The sequence below is a fragment of the Podarcis liolepis genome (genome assembly GCF_965112155.1).
Source record: "Podarcis liolepis genome assembly, chromosome: Z".
Taxonomy (NCBI): domain Eukaryota; kingdom Metazoa; phylum Chordata; class Lepidosauria; order Squamata; family Lacertidae; genus Podarcis; species Podarcis liolepis.
In genome coordinates, this window is record NC_139570.1 from 35,940,725 (window position 1) to 35,964,882 (window position 24,158).

Below are 24,158 nucleotides of genomic sequence, written 5' to 3' on the forward strand. Positions count from 1 at the left end.
GTGTCTTGCTGTTCTTATCATCTTCTTTCACCTAAATTGAACTTGCTTTAATCTACTTCTTACCATGTTCCTTGACCTCTTTTTTTAGCTGTTAGATGTTGACTTGCCCCAAAGCTACAAAGTGGCTCTTCTGATTTGTGTCTCTTTAAAAGCGGGAGGGGCACAGACAATGTAATAAACCAAGTTTAAGTGCTCATCTGCCAGACACCTCAGCTTTCACTATGGTTAACATTGGCTATGGTTTAGTATTATGTGTGAACCAGGCCAGAGACTGTTCCTGAATCCAGTCTTGTATCCATGTAGCAAGAGATGTTCTCTTTGCAGTGGAGGCTGGCCCACTGTGACAAATGGAGCACTGCATCACCAACTTCAATCTGCCTTCAGCTAGCCCCCACCTGCCTTTCTTCTTTCTTCTGATATGTCCCGGGGGGGGGGTGGCCCTGTCTGCCAGCAACTTCCTTCAAAGTCTGGGTGTTGCCGTTTTCTTTATTTAACTAAACATATAGACTGCTTGATTATAGTAAAACCTCTAAGTGGTTTATAAGAAATTACCAAATTCAGCATGGAGGCAGATGGAATGAGTTGACTCTGCTTGTCATTGGCCGTGGCTCCCCCTATTGCTGGCCTCCCTGCCTTACACCCTGTCCTAATAGGCACCAGTCACCATCACTTTTTTATTGGCACCTTTGTGATAAGATGCTGGAATGAGCATCTAAAGCATCTAATGCCTCCTTGCTTTATGTTCTGCTTTTGGCAGCCATGAGGCAGAACCTGAATATTGAATTCCTAGCCTCCGAAAACATACTCAATTGCCTGTTAGCCTCCATGAGAATTCATTTCAACAACAAAGAGTTGATCTGGATGATTTGCACATTGTTCATGATGATGTCGACTAATGGTGGGTACAATAGACCAGATGCTGCCCTAGTTCAAAGCAGTATCCTGTTTAGCACTGTAACTCTGCCTTTACTCCAGAAAGCAGTGGTGAGCTTGGACGTGGAGCCTGGTAAGTAATGGAATAATGGTTGCACTCACACTATATATTTAAAGCACATTTACAGGACTTTAACAGTCATGGCTTCCCCCCAAAGAATCCTGGGAATTTTAGTTTGCCCCTCATGGAGCTATAATTTCTAGCACCCATGTTGGGCAAAATATTCCTGCAACGCAAGGGTTTGAACTAAATGATCCTTGTGGTCCCTTCCAACTCTCCAATTCTGTGATTTTGTAAAGAGTTATACTTCCCAGGATCCTTTTTTGGAAGTCCTGTGCTTTAAATATATGGTGTGTACATGATCAGTGTTTGCTGACAAAGCCCAGGATAGTAATGTGTTATTTCACTCATTACAAAATGTAGACACAGCCAGCCCTGCTATGTTTGGGGACCCTCTTGCTCAGGGGACCTGAGCTGCTTCCTCAAAGTCTGCCTTGATGGTAAGTGAGAAGGCAGCTTTTTTTGTTTTAGGGATAAACAGCTAGTGGCTTGAGGGTTCTCTAACCGGACTCTCACTTGAGCCAAGAAAGAGGCAAAGGGCATTTTAAAGTACCCCACACCCTTGTGTAAACAGCAACAGATGCTTAGGGCTTGCACATGCTTCTGCTTTTCCCACCACTTTCTGCTGGTAAAACACACTCTTTACTGCTGAATCGGAGTAAACATCAGTCAATTGGCTTTTCTGTGGATTGATGTTTGCTCTGATCCAGCAGTATAGAGTAGGTTTTCCTGGTGAAAATGGTGGGGCAAAGGGAAAACTACTTAGACCCATGCCTAGAAAGCATGGGACAAGCGGAACACTGCTCTGACCTGTGCTTTCTAGGCACATGACAAATGGAGGTATGGACAGGCCCATAGTTGGAAATCTCAGCTGCACACACGATATGTCTAGAGTGAGGAACCTTTTTTTAGCCTGAGGGCTGCTTTCCCTTCTGGGGCCATATACTGGTGGCAGATGCTGTGAACAGGGGCAGCATTTCTACACACACGTTTCTCCAGTTTTCATCCAAGCATGCTAGAAGCATTATCAGAGTTCCAAGGGCACATTCCAGCCAGACAAAAACACTCAGGGAGGGGGCAAAGCAGGGCTGGTGAGGGGTGTGGCCTGGGGAGAACCCCAGGGGCCAAATAGAAATGCTTGGAGGGCCGCATCTGGACTGCAGGCCTGAGGTTCCCCACCCCTGCCTTATGTAAGGCAAGATACAGACCAATGTGAGTCAGTAGCTGTGATGCTTCTATGGAGAACTTTGCCAAAGCCCCCATTTCTCTTCATACTGAGGAAAGAAAGCCAAATAACTCTTAACTTGCCCGGGTAATGGACTGGCTGAGAGCCAACAAGCTGAATCTCAATCCAGATAAGACTGAGGCATAGTTAGTGGGTGGTTTGCCAAATCAGATGGATGAGAGGTTGCCTGCTCTTGATCAGGTTACACTGGCTCTGAATGAACTGGTACACAGCTTGGGAGTACTTCTAAATCTGTTGGTTGAGGCTCAGGTGGTCTCAATGGTGCAGAATTCCCTCCATCAGCTTTGGCAGGTGACCCAGCTGTGCCCCAGTCTAGACAGGGATAGCTTAACTTCTGTCGCTTACATCTGGTAACCTTTAGGTTAGATTAGAAGAAGAAGAAGAAGAAGAGTTTGGATTTGATATCCCGCCTTTCACTCCCCTTCAGGAGTCTCAAAGCGGCTAACATTCTCCTTTCCCTTCCTCCCCCACAACAAACACTCTGTGAGGTGAGTGGGGCTGAGAGACTTCAGAAGTGTGACTGGCCCAAGGTCACCCAGCAGCTGCATGTGGAGGAGCGGAGACACGAACCCGGTTTCCCAGATTACGTGACTACCGCTCTTAACCACTACACCACACTGGCTCTCGATTACTGATTACTGCAATGTGTTGTATGTAGAGCTGCCTCTGAAGACAGTTCAGAAAGTTTAGCTGGTGCAGAATTCAGCAGCCAGCTTGCTCACCAGGGCAAGACAGTTTGAGCCAATCCTGACCTATCTGCCCTGTCTGCTATTCAGTTTCCAGATCCCATTTAAAGCATGGGCTTCACCTATAAAGCCTCAAATGACTTAGAATTGCAATTATCTCAAGGACCACCTCTCCCCATATGAACTGACCCAGAACCTGTGATTATCATCTATGGTGCTTCTTCATGTGCCCCTTTGTGTGCCCCTACAAGTGGTATTGTTATTTACTGAGTTGAATAGGATCCAAAATGCAGCAGTCTGATTGGTCCTACGGAGGGAGGCAACATGAAAACAGGCTTTTTCTGTGATAGCTCATCATTTGTGGAATGCTCTCCACTGGGAGGCTCATCTGGTGCCTTTGTTATATAACTTTAGATGCCAGGCAAAAACATTCCTCCCCCCCCCCCCCCCGCAGGCTTTTTAAAATGTGGCCATCTAAACCAGGGAAGGTTATTGGTTTTGTTTGTTAATATATTATGTATTTTTGTGTTTTATATTGTAAACTGCCCTATGATCCTCAGATGAACGGCGGTATAGAAATTTATTTTTTTAAAAAATATATAAATTAACTGGCATTTTCGCTTCCATGGAACTGAGTCAATGGATAGAGATATTACTTGGCCTTGAACCTTCCTCTATTCAAATTCCAGTCTCAGAAAAAAAGGTGTGTGTGTAAAGTTATTGGGTGTTAGCAATTAAAAAATATAACTAGGTCAGGCTCTCCGAAGCTGTGGCCAACGATCTACTGTTCACTCAGATAGTCCTCCATATGCTTGTGGATTTGTGGTTGAAGGCAGAAGAGGGCACATCCATCACATTCAGTATTCGTGTTGATTTTTAATTGCATTTTAATTGCCGTTTTTATTTCTTAGCACTGTGTTTTATTGTATTGCAATTTGAATTTTATGGTACACAATTAAAGGCAATAGATAATAAATTAAAGGAAGTAATAAACACCATATAGCATCTAGCATGTACAGCAGCATTATAGTGGCCACTATAGACAGAAATTCATTAAGTAATCCACTAAGCCCCTGCACAATTTCAAGTGTTCTATGGGGATAAAGAAAGGTTTAGGAACTGCTGAAGTACCAGTAGATAGAACAGGAAAAGGCGGAAAGCCTTATGTTATTGTCAAATAACATTGGGATCCCTATCTTTTGTTATGTTTTTAAAACTCTTACATTTCATGCTGTTATGAATTCGCTGAGTGCAAAAAAGAACTAGTGTAGTTATCCAAGTGCCTTTGTGCAGTTACAGCCACTGTCCATTAAAATGCTTTCCCCTTTGCTTCTCAGAAGTTGCGGCTCAGACCCTGAGGAAAGTTGGTGTCTTCACAGACATCCTGACCATTCTGGGTAACTTTGCCCAGAACAAAGAGATCTGCCTTGCTTGTTGTGGGGTTATTTGGAGTCTGGTAGTACATGGTAGGTATCTGTATGTGCAACACGTGTTGGCTTCTCCAGTTGGGAAAAATGCTTCCTAAATTTGTTGACTTGCTCAGATCTCTCTGGCAGAAAATGTTGGTGGTCATAACTTGTGTGCCCTGAGTAAAATCAGAAGCAAGGGAGCAGATCTGCTTAAAGGGCTTTTATTGGGCCTTTGTTACACCTGACTCTTTCATTTTCAAGCCTCCCCCCCCCCTTGTAATAAAAAAACCTGCTCTGTTTTTCATCTGCTCATTCTAATCCATTGCCTAAATTGCATTGGGTTTTCAAGTCAATATGGAAAGATAGGGTGCAAGTGTTTAAACATATTTTGCTTATTATTTATTTATTGGGTTTATATATTTTTATTTATACTATCGTGTCATAAAAAAACAAAGCGCATTGCAGCAATAAAATTATAAAACTATACAATAAGAACCATAAAAAGTTAAAAACAGACATCAGTTAACCATTGTAGAAGGATATATTCTTAATTGCCTGCCTAGGCCTGGTGTACTACAGACATTTTCAGCAGGTATTTAAGAATTGAATCTTTATTGTCAGAGAATATTCTACAGGATTGGCCCAATGACACTATAGGCTTGGTTTATTGTTGTCCCCCTAGTTGTTGAGGCTCATTTGGCAATCATTGATGCCCCTGCAGATCATTTCAGTGATCAAGCTGAGATGGAAGGGTTCAGGTGACCCCTGAGGTACTGTAGACCTAATTTGTTCAGGTCTTTGTAAATTAATACAAGAACATTGAACCTGGTTCAGTAGTAAGTTTAAACACTAAACATTATAGATAATGAAGACCGATGGTATCCATTCACGCCAGCTGAGAGCTGATGGCATGTGTGCTCCCTTGGTCTGGGTTCCCTTGGTTCTGCCTTCCCTCAGTGCACACAGATCTTTAGCAGCCCCAAGCTTACGTATTCGCTTCATTTTACCGTTGCCCACCCAAGAGCTTTAGGGAAGGAGCAGGCTGTAAAAGCCAGTCATCTATTTGCTACCTCATATGGTATTGCCTCCTTCTGTTGCAGCAACCAATGTGGCTGAAAGCCCCCTGAAGTATGCTATTGAGGTTGTCTCTATAATCCTTCACATGCACCTTGAGGATGTGGAAGTGGCTGAGGCAGCATGCTGCGCTTTCTGGGCTCTTTCTCTCCACGGTGAGCTTTCAAGATCTGCTTCATCCATAGTAGTGGGACAGAGGAGCTTAACTTCCCCCATCTGGGGACGGTGGCTATTATTTCAAAGTACAGCTTACAAGCACACTTCTCAACCAAGATTGGCAATGGTGGGCAACTTGCTCCGCATGATTGATCTTCCCCCAGTGCCCACTTCCAAGGCAATGCTAATTAGCTAGACCCAAAAAAGGCCTCCCTAGACACACACACACACACACACACACACACACACACCCATGCAAAACCGAGCTGTGCGTTCTAAAGCACACTCCAGAAGAGTCTCCAATGTGGAGTAATTCCACAATGATTGCTTAAATATTTGTCAGCAGATGATCAGTGGAGAAAGAATTGTCTCCTGCAGCTAGAAGCTTTAAAATTGAAAGAGAAAAGCCATATTGTACATTCCCATTCTCTGATTATTTCATGTAGACCAGGAACAACACACCCTAACAGTTCTTCACCCATCTTTGGAGCAAAGTTAGGGGTGGGGAGTCATCAAAATGGCATTTGCTTAACCGGATTCCTCCCCCCTTTCCTTGCCAGGCTGTATAGATGAAGTTAATTACGAACCCTATTCCTTGCTTATCCTGGAGGCTCTCCGGAAACATCCTGAAAGGCCAGTGCTGGCAAAGAACGCCTGTCTGGCATTGGCAAGCCTCTTGAGGACATCTGGTAATAGCCTATATAATGGGTTGGGCAACATTTGTGGCCAGCACCACTTGGCACATTAACTGGAATCCTACGAGCTGCTGTGCAAGTCGCTGCACCAGTGCAATGATTCAGAATAATGCAATTGAAACATACAGGACTTTCTGAGTGAGATGTGGATAGGGTTGATAGACTAGTTGTTATTGCCAGTAGATGCTTTGGAAAGATTTGGAAATGGCTTAAAGGGGTTTGGCATTCTGCCCTGAGATGTTGACAAAGAACATAAAAAGGTAAAGGTACCCCTGCCCGTGCGGGCCAGTCGTGTCCGACTCTGGGGTTGCGTGTTCATCTCGCTTAAGAGGCTGAGAGCTGGCACCGTTCGAAGACACTTCTGGGTCACGTGGCCAGCGTGACATCGCTGCTCTGGCGAGCCAGCACCAGCGCAGCACACGGAAACGCTGTTTACCTTCCCGCTATAAAGCGGTCCCTATTTATCTACTTGCACCCGGGGGTGCTTTTGAACTGCTAGGTTGGCAGGTGCTGGGACCGAACGATGGAAGCGCACCCCGCCGTGGGGATTCGAACCGCCGACCATGCGATTGGCAAGTCCTAGGCACTGAGGTTTTACCCACAGCGCCACCTGCGTCCTGGACAAAGAACATACAACTATGTAAAAGACAGAGGTGCAAAGGCTCATTTACAGATGACTGGTTACTGTTTTATTGATTACATGAAGATAAACAATCCCGAACTTTTGCAGGCATCCAAACTTTTGGGGTTGGTCTAGATTAAATTATATTTTACACATCAGATTGCTGGCTGTGTTTATGCTGTATTTTTAATATATACCTAGATATTTATTTATTGCTACGGAGGGGTATGATTTTAAAACAACCAATTAATGATAATAATCAGTGGTCCCACACAATCATTGCCAAGCCATCAAATGCTACCAGTAACTATTTCTTAAGGCACCCAGAGGAACACAAGCCAGTGCTAATAGATGCAGAGCATGGCAAGGTTGTGCCTGAGCACTCACAAGTCAGAGTGGTTCAGCTTTCACCACATTGCAGGTGGGCAACAGATTGTTTGCAGAGGAAGACTGGTGGTGGTCAGGAACCTTCTGATTAACAAACTGTCTCCCTTTTTCCAGAGTTGTGTGGTTTCCGGTTCATAGTAACCGATGAGAGGGGCAACGGGATTGTCCTGCTCAAAGACTGCTATGAGCTCCACCGTGAGGATCCTGAAGTTGTGGAAAACATTTGCAACTTGATTAATGAGATGTTTAAATATGGCAAGTCTGTCTTCTTTGGAATCCTAGCCTGTGTGCTCTGCAAACCAATAGGGGGTGGGGAGAAGGATCTGGGCCTTGGGTTCCAATCCATGTTTAAACAAGGACTTTCAAGGTAGCCTTGAGCAAGTGAAAATGGTTAATGAATTACCAACCTCCCTCACAAGCAAACCCAATGAGGATGATTTTTTACTCCAAACCTTGAGGGATGGAGTACACTAAAAATCTAAAACACTAAGGGTTGTATCAAATGTAGCAACCAGTTAAAAGTCTCTGGGTTGTATTCAACTAAGTTTTACTTAGTGAGTAGACCCTCTGAAATCAATGGACCCAAGTCATTCATGTTTATTACTTTCAATGGGCCTACTCTGAGCAGGACTAGCATTGGATACAACCCAGTTAGTGGTATATGTGTTCCACAGGCAAAATGTTTTGTGCCAGTGGAACATTGTTGGGCAATAGATTGCACAAGGCTACAGCAACCTGCTTACACAATTTGCTGCATAACAAGCTTCCACTAGCGCAATTGTTGCAGCTTCCAATCAGGCTACTGGGGTCTATATACTGTATTGTCCACACTGACTGTCAGAAGCACTCCATGACTTCAGACAGCAGTTTCTCCCAGCCCTACCGGGAGATGCCAGTAAGGATTGAACTTGGGGTGTTCTGCATGCAAAGCAGATTCTCTGTCACTTAGCTATGGCCCTTTACCCACTACACATCTGATATCATAGGATGCCACCATTGTTGAGGAAGGTCAAACAACAGGCAGGGAAATTAATTAGTAATGCTCACTGCATAACAAGGGTTGATTCTTCCCTTTCTTTGAAATGCAGAGGAAATAGTTTTGGAGATGGTTTCCCAGCACATTACTGAGATGCTGACTGAAATGAAGAACCGGTTTACATCTAGTCTGGTAAGGAAGGATACTAGAGATTACAGTGGACAACCTTGACGCTTCAGTAAGAAGCCCTGTCTTTTCTATAGCTACCTAGAAGGGATAATACAAATAATAGCATCTGGCCTACAACAAAGCCACTGGGCTAAAAATAATAAACTAAAAAGATTGGAAGTTGCCTTCTGTTCCTCAGCTGTTTAAAGTCAGTATCTTATAGGACTGGCTCTAGGGCTTGGTCTTGTTGTGCACCTAAGGCTCACATCCCTTCAGGAGGGCCTACCTTTTTAGCTGCAAAGTCTACTGAATGGTGCATTTTGCTTATTTTTGAAAACTGCCCTGGGGGACTTAGGAAACACAGGAAGCTACAGTTAATACCATTGGTATCCATCTAAGCTCTGTATTGTCCACAGATTTGGCAGTGGCTCTTCAGGTTTCAGGCCGGGGGGTCTCTCCCAGCCCCACCTGGAAATGCCGGGATTGAACCTGGGGCCCTTTGCATTCAAAGCAAGGTGGTCTACTTATATGGCTTTGGCCCAGTACCTGACAGATATTAACTCCCCTTATGAACTTGTCTAGGTGCTAAGATCCTCAGGTGAGCACCTTCTCTTGGTCTCATCAACATCAGGAGCATGGCTAGTGGTGACATGAGATTTACACATTGTGGAATTCCCTTCCAAGAGGTTAGAGTGGCTCCCTTTTTTTATCCCTCCACTGGCAAGTTAATGAATTTCTATTCAGACAGACCTTTAGAAACACAGGCGCAGACAATGCTGATTGCTGGGCTGCTGTCTGGGCAAACCTAATTTAATTGCTGCTTCTACACATGTTTTGATGTATTTTGCCTATGATTTTTAAGTAGTTTGTTTTTACTAACTTTGCATTTTATAATGGTGATTTAAAGGTTGGAAGCTACCTTAAATCCCAACTTGGGAGAAAGTTGGGAGATAAAAACATTAAATCAACAAACACCACTGAACCATGGCCGCATCCCTAAATGGTCAAAGAGCTGTGTAGAAATGTAACAAAACAGTAGTAAGCCCAGGGAGTTCTTCACTTGCCCTCTCTAAGCATGTCAAGCAGCAAGAGAAGAGAAAAGAGACACAGCAGCATCTTGCCTTATGCTACATCACTGAATGGCTGCATGGATTGGGTCCAGAAGGAGAAAACAAGTGAAGGAATTAGAGTGTGTCAGGAACAAACAAACAGGGTACCACTGAGGGCAACTTGCAGGGCTGTCTTAAGCATATCTGGCACCGTGGTGCAAAGCTCCCTCCGGCGCCCCGCCCCCCCCGCCCCGAGTTTTTTAGGGAGGACAGCGCTGCCAGCGGGGCTGGAGGAGGCAGGCAGTGGCTGGAGGACGGCTCCTCCAGTGGGGAAGAGGCGGAGGCTGGATGTGGCACCTCCCGGCTCAGCTGGCCGCTTCGTGCCATGGTGGCCACAGCAGACAGAGGCTCCGGGTGCAGCGCTGCTTTGGCACAGCATGGCGGAGTCGAGTGAGGGCAGCGAGCTGATGCCAGGAGGCGCAGTGTCCAGCTTCTACCTCTTCCCTGGTGCCCTCCAGAACTTGGCACCCTGCACCACTAGCCTCTATGGGTAGGACGCCCCTGGCATCTTGTTTAATAAACAAGATGTATTTAAAAACACCCTGTATTTAAAGCATTACAATGCCACTTTAAACATCCATGGCTTCTCCCAAAGAATCCTGGCGACTGTAGCTGGTTAAGGGTGCTGAGAGTTGTTAGGATATTCCTATTGCTCTTTCAGAGGGACTGACTGCTGAACCACTCTGAGAGAGGAAAAGGGGACAACTTGCAGCACCCTTAACTAACTGCATTTGCCAGGATTCTTTGGGGGAAGCCATGACTATTTAAAGTGGCACTGTTGTGCTTTAAATGCAGGGTACAAATGTGGCCTTTGACTCAGTACTTCAATCTTGCATTCATTAGTTTTAATTGTCAAGCTTTAAAGGGACACAGCATACCTCTGAAAGAGTCATAGGAGGATTGGCGTAAAAAAAGGAGCTACCTTAATTAAAAGAAGTTTAAAAAACAAAACAAAAACTGGCATCTGACACTTGCTTATTTCCCCAACCAGGAAATAGTTGCTCTAGCAGAAAAGGCACTCTCTAAACTGCAGAAAAAAGGTAAATGATATCAAAACACAAACATCAGCTCTTTATTTTGAAAGCTCTGAATCTTCAGAAGTATTCTTTAAAGCATGTATCTTTTACCCCTACCTGCAGGGCTCCTTGTCTGAAATGAGACAAGTCTCACTCTAGAAGATTGCTTCTTTGCACTATTTGTAAGTCAGCAACAGCATTCAAGGAACCTGCCATATTTCAGGGAAATCTTAAACCTTCTATACACTTTTGTTTTACAAAACAGTCAATAAATATGAATACCAGATGAGAATATGTGGTCCTTCAGTTTGGTAGTCAATGCTATTTTAAAAATTTGGAAATCCAATCAAGGCATCATCTACTTTGTCCCTTGTCTGTGGTGTTGCAGAGGTATTCAGCTTCAGATGTAGATATTTAACTAATCCAATGAATTTTGGGGATTTTTGCTGATCCATATATTTTATTTTTACTTGCTCTTGAAACTCACCCCTTTCAAAAGCAGCTTGCCTTACACAGTGGAGAACACTGCTATTTTAAGAGCAAGAAATCATGCCTAAAGCTCCCCTTTCTGCCTGCAGAACTAGTTCTCTGGATGCTAGTGAGAGAAAGCAGCTGGCGACCTGAAAGGAATTGTAAGCCAACTGATTATCAGTGTTTACAAGCAGTTGTCACCAGAATCATGAAGTGCCTCTCTTTTCATGGCTTATTATGCTTCCAGCTTACAAATATACAAGTTTGCATAGATTTTGAAGTTTATATGGATTTCCTCTGGCACTCAGGCCAATGGCTCCGAGCTCCTCTCTTAACTTCTGACAGCTTTGTATGTTCACCAAACTGATGCCAGAGGTGTACTTGCTACAGCTGTTCACCTTTCAAACGATTCATTCATTGTCCAGCAACAATGCCCTGGGCCTTGCTGGTTCCCATCTGCTGGTACATAAGTCATGTCAACATTTTGGGTGGCTCATGTTTCACTTTAGGGGGGAACAAGTTGTCTAATTTCGACAGTCTGTTTGAAAGCAGGAACCTGATTTATCTCAACAGGAGCGCAATGGTATGTAGAGTTGGCGAAATGTTCATATATTTTCAATATGATAGTACAGTCAGCTCTATGTGCAAACAAACACACTATCTTCAAAAGTGGGGTTATGGGTAGAGGTAGCTGTTTCTCTTCAGAGCATTTATGAAGAGAAATCATAGACTTCCTTGGAGTGGCAGGTGACGCACTAGTTTGGTTATTGGGCTTGTGCTATCTTTGAATGGTATATCAAATAGCAAATCTGAAGGCAACCAGAGCCAGTGTGGTGTAATGGTTAAGAGTGGTGGACTTGTCATCTGGCGAACCGGGTTCAATTCCCCGCTCCTCCACATGCAGCTGCTGGGTCGCCTTGGGCTAGTCACACTTCCCTGAAGTCTCTCAGCCCCACTCACCTCACAGAGTGTTTGTTGTGGGGGAAGAAGGGAAAGGATATTGTTAGCTGCTTTGAGACTCCTTAAAGGGAGTGAAAGGCAGGACATCAAGTCCAAACTCTTCTTTTTCTTCTTCTACAGTTAAGGAAATAATTGTGTTTCACTGTGTCCCAAGCTTATGAGAGAGAGGCTCCAGGAAGCTGTCAGTTGCAGAAGCAAATAGAAGGGTTTCATAACTGGGAGTAATTTTTGTATGGTAGCTGACCAAGAGCAAACAAAAGGGTCCAAGGGGAAAGGCCAGTAGGACAACTATTTTTACTCAGTCAGTGCTGGGCAGTACAGCAAGCAGAACATATCCAGAGATACTCAGATTTATTATTTCTTGGTCTTTGATTTTTCTTTGAGCGAGGCTTCCCACTGCTTCCTCGCCATCATGTACAGCCTCATGGCTGCTTGGGCATCCTGAATCTGAGAGAGAGAGAGAGAGAAATGAGCAACAAGTTTAGGATACAATGAATTAGTTGACTTTGTGTCAAATGATGGAATCAACAGGATGAAATCTTGCCAAGTGACCTGACTGCAGGAATGATGTAACTCCTGGTTGTTCCCCAATTACTCTCACATTTCTACAAACAACAATGGGCAGCTTAAATGACAAAATTATAACCCTTCCCCTGATTTGGAAGGCTGGTACATTGCACATTCTACCAGCAAACAGCCACATCACATGAGGAGGACAAAAAGCATTTCATAAGGCTTGCATTAACTACTTTGGTTTTCATTTGAAAAAGAAAGGTGAGACAGAAATATAAAAACTTAATAGGAACATAAGAAGCCGCCTTATACTGAGTCAGACCATTGGCCCATCTAGCTCAGTATTGTCTCAGCTAACAGGCAGTGGCTCTCCAGGGTTTCAGACAAAGAACATTTTCTTAGTCCTGCATGGGATGATACCTGGGCCCTTCTACATTCAAATGAGATGCTCTACCACTGAGCTATGGTCCTCCCCATTAAAAAGCATAGTCTTTGAGATCATATAAAAGCTCTCTCTGAGGCATTTGTATTTTGATGGCTGTGTTATATATGCAAATTATCAGTCGATACGTGACAAGTACACGTGTGAACTCATCTTTATTTTAAGATTCAAACACATCATTTGTGGAAATGGCATAGAAAACTGTTCGGACACTTAAGTTGCAATCCTATATGCAATTTCCTGGGTGTAAGATATATTGAACCCAATCAGCCTTACATCTGAGTGGACATGGGCGTTTACTGCTGAGTATACATGCCTGAAACTGCACTGTAAAGTCTCTTTGACACTACTAAGGAAGAAAAAAAGTAACATGATCAGTTTTCGCATTTTAGCAAAAAAATAAGCTAGAAACATAAGGTGTTCCATTTCGGTAAAGCTTAAGTAAAGTGGGTTAGATATAGGGCGGGGGGAGTTAGCAGTGTTAAGAAGTGATGGCCAGTGTACCAGTAAGAATTTATTAAAAGTTGTAATTTCTTAGAAAAGGAAATATAACCAATTAGGAGATAGCCCAGGGTTAAACAAGAGCCAACTCCCCAGTAAAATAGAATACATTTCTCTATTATTTCCTTTCTGAGCCCGGAATAATATGTCGCTTGCAACCAGAACCTAATGAAAGAATACCTACTGAACTGTGTTCCAAAGCTTGCACCTTCACATTCAGCAGTTTCTCACAGAGCAGCTTCAAAGATGGCCTCCCACTCTATATGAAAGGAGAAATCATGGTTTGAAGAGGAGGTACTGTGCTTGATTTCTTTGTGTTGCTGTGAGGCCACCAACAATTTGGCCTACACTAACAAATCCTGACAGGTTTAATTGTTGAGAAAGCTCAAGAGATCCAAGATTACCACAAAAGTCAATCTGCTTTGGTCTTGACCATTTGCATTAATGGATGATGCACAAATCTCCCTTATGTCTGTTAAATAAAACCTAAAAAGCACACAGCTGGACAATGCCTTTTTACTTGCTACCCTGAAATGCAGGAATCCACTTCTGGTATTTGTAAATGAAACAAAGCTCCACCCTTCTCCCACAAAGTATATTTGTGCTTTTTTCCTCTTGCCTATCTTTAATTCTGTCCATTTGTCAATTACCATACTTTTCCATGTAAAAGACAAGGTTTTTTTACTCTAAATTTTGTTTAAAAACATGCCTCGTCTTATACATGGATAGTGAATGGGGTGGATGGGTGATTGGCTGCAGCTGTGAGCAGGAGCTTGTCAGCGACAATTGTTGGCTGCTAGAAGGGCCGCTTTGGATTGGCTGCTGCTTCTCTAATTGGGTTGGTGATTGGTTTCTGCAGCAAACACTGCTGTGGATTGGCAGTTGCTGCCGCGATTGGCGGCTGCTGTTCTGGGACACGTGCAATTGCCAGTGGACAGCTTTTCTCAATCGGGTAAGAGATTTTTTGCTGAGGAAGGGTCTGTTTGCGATTGGCTGTCGCTGTGGCAAGTGGGCGATTGGCAGCTGCCGGCAATGGTCAGCATGGATGCTGCGTATGAGCGATTTTTGGCAATCCCTCCCCCCAGCTGTAAAACCTTGGGCAATCCTCCACAAAAAAGCGGAGCCATCTTTGCCCCTTTTTCTGAAATTTGAGTCCCCCAAAATAGGGGGCGTCTAATCCATGGGGGCATCTTATAGATGGAAAGGTACGGTAATAAGTCAATTTTTCCCAAGTTCAATATGCTATAATCTTTTGTACCAAGCATTCTAATTTGCACCTTTCAAGTCCTTCCTGAATGTGGCTATAGCCACATGCTGCTCCTAAGAAAAATCCAATTACTGGTTTATCTTCCAAGTCCTGATTCTCTCTCTCTCTCTCTCTCTCTCTTGTAAATAATTTTTATTCATTTTCAACAGAATCCTCCAATTAATGACAAATCCAATCAAATCATTCAAAATTGCAATAATACCACCAATTATATATTCCAATATAAAAGTGACGTAACAGCCAACACTTGGACCAGAAGATTTGCCTAAGTAGAGCTGCCAGACCAATAAAACTTGTCCAGAAGGAAAATGGCAGTGGAATGATCAACGGCCCCAAGTTCTAGTAGCTTCCATACTTTTCAATTTAAAGGAGAGGGGAACCTTTTTTGGCCCAGTGAGCCAATCTTTATCTCACCCCCCACACTGAAAGCCTGCTTTTGACAGGTGGGGTGGCCCGTGCACTGTCAAACGTGCTGTCAGGTGAATAATAGGTGGGCAATCATGATCAGCTGTCAAAGTTGGCCCACGGTAGTGAGAGGAGTCTGCTTCACCAGCGCAATGTTTGCAGGGAATGCACACAGGAAGCAGCACTCAGCAAGATTGAGCCCTCCCTCCTCCCCCACTCATCAGGATTTACAGGTGAAACCCCCTATTGGGCCAAGACCAGCCCATAGGGCAGAGGTTCCCAACCCCAATGTAGAGTCTGTTGATTTGAGATGGGAGAGGGGGGTGTCTCTCAGTTCCTACCTGGACCTCTTGTTTGAAAGGCTTGTATCTTTGTGTATCCCGGATTCTCTTCTTGGGGTGGTCAAGGAACAAGATCTGAAAACATTCAAAAGGTTTCCACTGTGAACATTGCTCATGGTGTAATCGAGACATCGGAGTAGCACGCACAGTTGAAACGTGAACAGGTAACCTGAGTGAGAAGCATCTGGGCTTGCAAATTGCAATTCAAACTTCAGCTGACAAGAGAACAATCACAGCCCAGCATAGGACATCTCAGAGTGGGAGTCCTCAGGAGGAGAGGAAGCGTGGCCTCTCTGGTTGAGTTCGGGGTGGGAGAAGCAGATGAAAAACTAGACTGGTTGCAAGTCTCTGAATACCAACAATGAAAGGCAAGGGTTGAAAGACAATGAGCCAGTGTGGTGCAGTGGTAGCATGTCAGACTATGACCTGGGATACCAGGGTTCAAATCCCCAGTCAGCTATGAAGCTTATGACTGTGATATTGGGCTAGTTGCTGCCTCTCTCAGCCTAACCATACTTCACAGAATTGTTGTAGGCATTAAATGAGGAAAACCACGTACACCACCTCGAGCTTTTTGGAGAAAAAGGTGGGATATAAAATATTGTGGAGGAGGGATTATTATTTTTGTTTTTTACTATGCTACATATTTTTTGTAAAAAACTTTTATTGTAAACTGCCCTGTGACTACCTGATGAAGGGCAGCATAGAAACAGATATATATAAAAATTCAATACAAAATAATAATAAAGTTAAGGGCTCTGTACCTTTAAGTCATTGTGAAGAGCATGACCAACAAGGATCCTTCCTTGCAGGATGCTGGCCACTTCCTCCTGAACGATTTTAAAATCCTCACCTGAACAACCCAAGAAACACAGAGAAAAATGTTCTCAGCAAAAGCACAACAGGAGTCCACAGAAAAACACCACACAAGGGCCTTTCTTTCTTTTAATATATGTGTATTGATTTTTGAGACCATAGCTGTAAAGTCAGCACGATGTACAAATCAATCAGAAGAAAAACCCATAACTAACCATAATTGTGACTGAGTGAAGTATAAAGATTGTTTACATCATGGGTAGGCAAACTAAGGCCCGGGGGCCGGAGCCGGCCCAATCGCCTTCTAAATCTGGCCCGTGGATGGTCCAGGAATCAGTGTGTTTTTACATGAGGATGTGTCCTTTTACTTAAAATGCATCTCTGGGTTATTTGAGGGGCATAGGAATTCATTCATTCTTTCCTCCAAAATATAGTCCAACCCCCCCCCACAAGGTCTGAGGGACAGTGGACCGGCCCCCTGCTAAAAATGTTTGCTGACCCCTGGTTTACATCATCTTCTTCTTCAATGTTAATAAATATGGAGCAATGGGTCAGAGTTTACACCAGAATGAAATCTGATCAGAACCCATCATCGACAGCAACAACAATTGCTAGCGAGGGGGACAATCTGGGCCTTTTTGAAAATAACAGGCATTTCATGGTTCCTTCCAACTCTACAATTCTCTTATTCTGATTCCCTCAGAGAACTACAATTCCCAAAGTGGTTAACAATCCCTCTTCCCAGGGAACTCTGGGAATTGCAGTTCTGGGAGGGGAACAGGGACTCTCCTAACAATTGTCAGTGGCTTGCACAAACTGCACTTCCCAAGATTTATTTTTTGGGGGGAGCCATGACTGTTCAAAGTCATAGAATGGTGCTTTAAATGTATAGTACAGATATGGCCTGACTCAACAAAATACAGCTCCTTACAGTCATAAAGTGGTACCTCGGGTTACATACGCTTCAGGTTACAGACTTCGCTAACCCAGAAATATTACCTCAGGTTAAGAACTTTGCTTCAGGGTGTGAACAGAAATTGTGCTCTGGCGGCGCAGCAGCAGCAGAAGCCCCATTAGCTAAAGTGGTGCTTCAGGTTAAGAACAGTTTCAGGTTAAGAACAGACCTCCCGAACGAATTAAGTACTTAACCCGAGGTACCACTGTAATATGAAATCAGTACACCCACAGAGCACCAACCTGTCTTTAGGTTTTCAGGCCGAATCCCACTGACGGCCGTCCTGTAGTCTGTCACTTTTTCCATTGCCTTGACATACTTGTCGTAAACGCACTTGCCAAAGAGGTTCACAATGGACACACGGGCCACAATGCTGTCTTTGCCTGTGGGTCCCACGCCCACCATTTCACAGTCCATGGCCACAGCTTTGGTTAGGCTGCCGAAAAGGAGAGAGCCTTATTATTATATTAACCAGCTGCTCACCAGCTGCCTCCACAGGACATCAACGTTTCTGGGGAAAGGATTTAAAGAGCTCTTTGCCCAGAACTTGGCCCTAACTGGAGAGAGCTTATTTCCAACATAAAACAGGCTGCACAGTTAAGCAGCTGCAGTGTTAAATCGGTCTGACTGGAAAATTGATTAACTAAAGCTTTAATTGGGGGGAGCCAATTAATTTAGTGGGTGCATTTTCAAAAAATTAGGTTATAACATATAACAACATCGTACACACATTAAATATCCCACGCTACACAGAAGACATTACATCTAAAATAATATCCAACTAATGTAGTAAATTCCTGTACCAGACAACCATTTGTATAGAAGGCAATACACAGTTTATGTTTTACCAAAATGTTTTATAGGGGTGGGTGTTCCCTCTGTTTTCATTTTAAGCCATATGCATGATAAAGCTGAAGAGAGAGTTGCAAGAGTCTTTATGCTTCAAACATTGTGGAAATCTTATTTTGTTAGTCAATTTTCCCATGTGTTTTTTGCCATATTTGCTTTGCCAATCTTTTCATAGGAATCAATACTAACTTAAAGTTAAACCTCTTAATAAATCCTCTTTTACTAGTGGCCAGGCTTGTAATAATGGGATTCTGAAATAATTTGTAAGGTGCTTCTTCAACAAATTGACAAGGACAAATTTTCAAATGGTGGTGCTGTGTGTTAAGAGCATGCTGGTGTTTCTGTGCACGTGCATTTTCACTCCCAGGCTATTTTAGTTCCAGCATATTAACTGTTAACAGGCACAAAACAGAAAATATTGAAGATGTTGGTTTTTTTCTTTTAACAGTGAGAATCAGAATTTCCCCCATTAAACTGTAAGCTCTTAATGTCTCATACTGCTCCTCTGTTGAATTTTCTTTTAATAAAATGAAGATGTAGTTAATGAATCTATTTATCCATCAATTCAAAGGCAGTTTAATGTTCAATTAATATTGCTGCAACAGTTCAAAGCCATGTGCTATTAAGTATTAGCTTTACTGAGAAACATTTACCCTTCAAAAGCCTTTTCTTTAACCAGCGTTTCTTCTGCTAACTGCTGGGGTCTGACTTCTGGGATGCCCAGATTTCTCCGGGCAATTTTTGCTGCTTCTGGACCCATGGCTGCCTCGATATCATCAGGATCAACATCATCAAACCAGATACTAGAAGGGAAAGCAAAAGACAGGTGACCAAAAAATGCACAAAGTATTAACCAGGCAGAAGAGTCAAACAGCTGCAATTAAGATGGGTGATTTCATGTCTCCTTGTAGCCAAGGAGCTCATTTGGGCCACTCTTTATCACTTAGCCTTGCCCACCTTATAAGGTTGTTGTGAGAATAAGAATGGCATAATCCTTTGTATACCTCCCTAAGTGTAAGCTATAAACGTGATGCATCTTCTTCAAGTAACTCAGATTTAATAAGGCAACTTCCTTATAGGTATAGGTTACAACATTTGGGGCTTTTTAAGTTTAGAGATGAGGCAAGTAAGAAGCAACATGATAGAAGTGTATAAAATTATTTGTGGTATGGAAAACGAGGGCAGGGAATGGATCATATCTGAATGGGGTGTCCATAGTGTCTGTAAAAAGTGTGACTGGTAATAGAATCGGTCCATGCAGCACAGATTCTATGTAAACATGTTTGATGAACATGCCCATAAAATTTTCAACGCTGCAAATCAGATGTTGACCTCAGTGGGACTGCTCTGTCTTAAAGAGTTGCTACCCAACTGATCTGCAAATTTAAACACACACCCAACCTCCACCTGAAATATGCAGCAGGTAAGTTTCACAAGTGGTTACAAGTGAAATTATTTTGGTTCTGCCTGTTGCTAAGCTCCTACACAGGAAGATAAGAAGACCAATGGCTCATCTAGCTCAGGATCCTGTTCCCACAGTGGCTAACCAGAAGCCTATGGGACTCCTGCAAACAGGAACTGAGCACAAGGGCATCTCTCCCCTTGAGTGATTTCCAGAAACTTGTATTTGGAAGCATTACTGCCTCCAAATGTGGAGACAAGAGCATGGCCATCCTGACTAGCAGCCATTGATAGACAAATTCATGGAGAAGGAGAAGGCTAATCCTCTTTTAATGTCATTAAGTTGGTGGCCATCACTGCCTCCTGTGGAAGGGAGTTCCACAGTTTAACTGTGTGCTGCATGAAGGAACTAGGGGCCTATACATCTGCAGCTGGTGCTGAGAAACCTGAGCTCTTTTGCCAGCTCTGCCTAAAAATCATTAAGCACAAGGCTGAAAAAGACTTACTCTGCTGGCTTTGGTTCCACTTCTTCTTCTGCTTTCCTTCTTTTCTCTTTAATGTCCCCATAGTTCCTCTCAACATTGCCCCTTCTATGGCCTCCCTTGGGCCCTTTTCCATCCTCCTGGGCCTGGTGCGAGTTCTTTCCATGTACAGGCTTTTCAGAGCTTGCAGAAACTGGATGAGCAAAATGTTCAGCCTGATTCTTCTTGGCCTTTTCTGGAGGCTTGGATGCCAGCATCCTCTCACTTCCGTTTACCTTTGGCATTTTGAGGGTAGCTCCTCCCTCTATGGATTTGTTTTTGCCCTTGGAATGTGTGCTGGGGGCAGTAAGAGCGGAATCCAGAATGGCAGCCTTTGGTTTCAGAAGCTGAAAAACAAACCAAGAAACTGAAAATCAGTGCAATTCCAATTTGGTGTCGGCAAACAGAGACTCCAGCCCAAGCAGATTCCTATCTGGTCCCCATAACACTCTCACTTTGTAATCTCCACATTGTAATCTCCACCAGGAAGGTTAAGAATAACTACAGAAGACCAAGTGAGGGTTTAACATAGGACTTTCACAACCAAGACACGCAGCTATTGTCATATCCTCTGGAACAGGTTGGTGCAATGTCTCAGACCAAATGGGCCGCAAGCATACTTCAACACAGAATCTGGGGGCTGCACAATGAATTCAATTTCCATAATGTAAATTAATGTGTTTGCAATATAGTCAATATTATTTAATATATTTAATTAAATAGGCAATTAGTGGATTTAACATATTTATTTATTAAACCAATCTAATACACAAGGGGGACGCAGATGGCGCTGTGGTCTAAACCACAGAGCCTAGGGCTTGCCGACTGGAAGGTCGGCAGTTCAAATCCCTGCAACGGGGTGAGCTCCCGTTGCTCGGTCCCTGCTCCTGCCAACCTAGCAGTTCGAAAGCACGTCAACGTGCAAGTAGATAAATAGGTACCGCTCCGGCGGGAAGGTAAACAGCATTTCCATGTGCTGCTCTGGTTCGCCAGAAGCGGCTTAGTCATGCTGGCCACATGACTTGGAAGCTGTACACTGGCTCCCTTGGACTATAGAGCGAGATGAGCACGCAACCCCTGAACCATCCACGACTGAACCTAACGGTCAGGGGTACCTTTACCTAATGCACAAACATATGTATGCACGTTCGTTAACAACGCAGACATCAAATGGATGTCTGGGGTATAGAATTCATCACAATTTGGATGAGGTTGGTTGTTGGCATCCGCAGGCAACTCTGCTAAGTTGTTTCAAGTTTTGGACTTTATGACGTTCATGTCCGAAAATGCTTGTTCACAGACACACACACACCCCACACTTCTCTGCACCAAAATTCCTTTCCTTCCCCCACCAACTGGTGCATCCAAAAGCTCGATCTTCTCTGTATTGCAAAAAAAGAAAGCAAAGTATTCCATACTGAAACACAGTATTCCACACACACACACAGACAAGATACACAAAGACACCCCCCACTTCTCTGGGGACGCAGCCACGCTCCAAGCAGGTCCAAGTGGTGGCCTGTGTTCACCACACAGAGCACCTGCAGCAGCGGCAAGAGGAGGAGGAGAAACAGCACACATATTCGCCACCATGTCTGCGCTGCTCCAGCTGAGGTAGAGGATGGGGAGCTGAAAGACCACCAAAAACAGCCTCTGGGGCCGCATGTGGCTGCATGTTGGACCATCCTGCTCTAGAAGATAAAGGCTCACAGATAGAAAACAGAGAACCATTGTCCAGTCATACCTCCTGCAAGGCCTTCCAGTTGCACGAAACTTCCTGAGGATTTTTCGGAGGCATATCTGCCTTGGCTTTGGAATCCTTTTGTGCTTTCTTCCTTGCCCCTTTGATTTTCTTTTTCCAAAACAATGTTTTCTTCTTCTCCTTCCTGTGTTGTTTTTTTAAATTTTCTGATATACTTGTGGAGTTGCCTGCTGGGGCTTTTGATTCTTTGGTTCTAATTTTTGCCATCCTGACATAACAGTCACTGACCTCTCACCACAACCATTTCTGAAATAAGAAGTCAAACTTTATAACCCATGTAGTAAAAATTTAGGCACTCCACAATAATAACAACATAATCTTATGTATTTAGTTATTTCATTCCGCCCCCCCCGGTCCAAAAGGCAGTCTATGTGGTCATATAATCACTAAAAAAACAAAAAAACTGATACCCTTTGCTCATCAATTACACATTTCAAAACAACCTAAGATCTGTCTTTTAAAAAGACTGCCAGAGCGATAAGACAATGATGTACAGTGGTACCTCATGTTGCGTAACCTCCAGGTTACAGAATCTCCAGTTTACAGCCGTAGCAAACCTGGAAGTACCAGAACGTCTCAGCGGCACGCACAGAAGCAGTCTACCGCCGCGCACGCCTCTAGTTGCATAAATTTTGGGTTGAGAATGGACCCCCAAAATGGATTACTTCCATAACCCGAGTTACCACTGTATGTCAATTGGGAGTGAAACATTGCTAAAATGTTTCTTAGGCTATACGTACCTAAGAAGCCTAAGGATTTTATAAAGGATTTTTAAATTACATATTTCTCTGAAAAGCCTGTGGGGAAAGGCTAAGATTTGCCCTCATAGGCTACAAATTCCAGTATTCTAAGGCCATAACCCTAACAGTCCTGCTTGGATCCCCTCAAACCAATTTTTGGAAGCAAAAGGAGACAAAGCAGACCCAACCCTCTACGAATGTCAAATGATATGCTCATACACCACATCGCACATTTGGGTTCTGAAAAACATTCAAAAACAGAAGCATTTACTTCCAGGTTTTCGGCATTTGAGGACAGTGGAGGCGTTCGGGAACCAATGTTCCACTGTATATGAAACTTGGCATCTGGAATATGAACATAAGAGTCCTGCTAGATCAAGCCGAATGCCCACCCATATTATGTATTTATTTATACCCTGTCCTTTTCTCCGATGGGACTCAAGGTGGCTTACAGATAAAAACATGAACCACTAAAAACATAGGGGAGGGGATCTAGTCTCACAGTGACCAACCATACATACATAATGGAAAACCCACAAGCAGGAGACCCTCTCCTCCTGCAGTTCAAGCAATCGCTATTCAGAAGCATTACTGCCTCCAAGCTGTACTCCCTGTAATCTGCAAAACTGTACTTGGCGGTGGGGGTGGGGGGAAGAGAGCATTTCTCAATAGCTCTGCTAGATCCTGGTTGGTTGTAAGTTTCTTTTGGCTGCCATAGGCCAGATAAAGGTAAAGGTAAAGGTCGGACCCCTGACCATTAGGTCCAGTCGTGGCAGACTCTGGGGTTGCGGCACTCATCTCGCTTTATTGGCCGAGGGAGCCGGCGTACAGCTTCCAGGTCATGTGGCCAGCATGACTAAGCCGCTTCTGGCGAACCAGAGCAGCACACGGAAACGCCGTTTACCTTCTCGCTGGAGAAGGTATCTATCTATCTACTTGCACTTTGACGGGCTTTCGAACTGCTAGGTGGGCAGCAGCAGGAACCGAGCAACAGGAGCTCACCCCGTCCCAAATAAAGTGACTAACAAATTCAATTAATAATAGATTCTGTGGCAAAGCACTGAAAATATTGCACATGGGAGCTGCTTTTGCACATGAAATGCATGCATTAGAAGAGGTATCCCACCTTGGATCAGGTTGAAAGCCACCTTGTGGGTCCCGACCCAACAGCTGAAGACCAGAGCATTTAGGATATTGGGAGGCAATCAGCATCACTTAGGGGGCGTCCTATACACACACACACACACACACACACACACTAGTACGTATATATAGTACTTTCTTGTTTTTAAAGGAATAGCCCCTCCCTGCCCAAATCGTCCTGCCTCTTACAACTTCAGTTCTCCCAGATGACTCATAATAATGATAATGATGATCTTTCAGGTAAGGCAGCGTGCACAACTCAAGGTGCTTCGACCCTCCACTTACCCAGCGCTCGGGCTCCGGCTTTGAGGCTCGCGGGTCTCAGCACGTGGCAACGACGCGCTCCGGCTCCTGCAACACGCCTCCTGCCGAAGAAGCAACGAGCTCCCAAGCCTGACGGCAACCGGAAGCGGGTCCGCTCCCAGGAAAGCGCCGGTGGGAAACGCAAGCTCTGTCGAGCTGGTTCCTGCGGAAAGGGACGGAACAGAAAGGAAGGGATGCGGGACAGCACCCTCTAGTGGGAGCGGCGTGGA

General features: G+C 44.0%; 2 protein-coding genes across 7 annotated transcripts in view; one reads left to right on the plus strand and one right to left on the minus strand.

Annotated features, from left to right (window-relative positions):
- Nucleotides 1-10,830, plus strand: part of STKLD1 (serine/threonine kinase like domain containing 1) — a 30,086-nt gene extending 19,256 nt beyond the window's left edge. For 5 of the 6 annotated variants that reach the window (XM_083485147.1, XM_083485145.1, XM_083485146.1 and 2 more), the window contains 8 exons: nucleotides 758-898; nucleotides 4,264-4,392; nucleotides 5,436-5,564; nucleotides 6,126-6,254; nucleotides 7,384-7,524; nucleotides 8,358-8,437; nucleotides 10,514-10,562; nucleotides 10,662-10,830. In XM_083485147.1, coding sequence (XP_083341273.1) covers nucleotides 758-898; nucleotides 4,264-4,392; nucleotides 5,436-5,564; nucleotides 6,126-6,254; nucleotides 7,384-7,524; nucleotides 8,358-8,437; nucleotides 10,514-10,562; nucleotides 10,662-10,675 — 812 coding nt within the window. In that variant the 3' untranslated portion in view covers nucleotides 10,676-10,830. The remainder of the gene's footprint in view (nucleotides 1-757; nucleotides 899-4,263; nucleotides 4,393-5,435; nucleotides 5,565-6,125; nucleotides 6,255-7,383; nucleotides 7,525-8,357; nucleotides 8,438-10,513; nucleotides 10,563-10,661) is intronic. The other variant, XM_083485148.1, reaches the window with a different exon arrangement.
- On the minus strand, nucleotides 10,573-24,058 carry REXO4 (REX4 homolog, 3'-5' exonuclease). The gene is made up of 9 exons (XM_083485264.1): nucleotides 23,911-24,058; nucleotides 21,725-21,988; nucleotides 19,966-20,327; nucleotides 18,712-18,861; nucleotides 17,452-17,645; nucleotides 16,203-16,291; nucleotides 15,439-15,513; nucleotides 13,610-13,684; nucleotides 10,573-12,416 (listed from the first exon to the last, which is right to left on the minus strand). Exons 2-9 carry the CDS (start codon nucleotides 21,947-21,949, stop codon nucleotides 12,324-12,326), a joined length of 1,263 nt encoding a protein of 420 aa, XP_083341390.1. The 5' UTR covers nucleotides 21,950-21,988; nucleotides 23,911-24,058; the 3' UTR covers nucleotides 10,573-12,323.
- Between the last annotated feature and the right edge of the window lie 100 nt (nucleotides 24,059-24,158).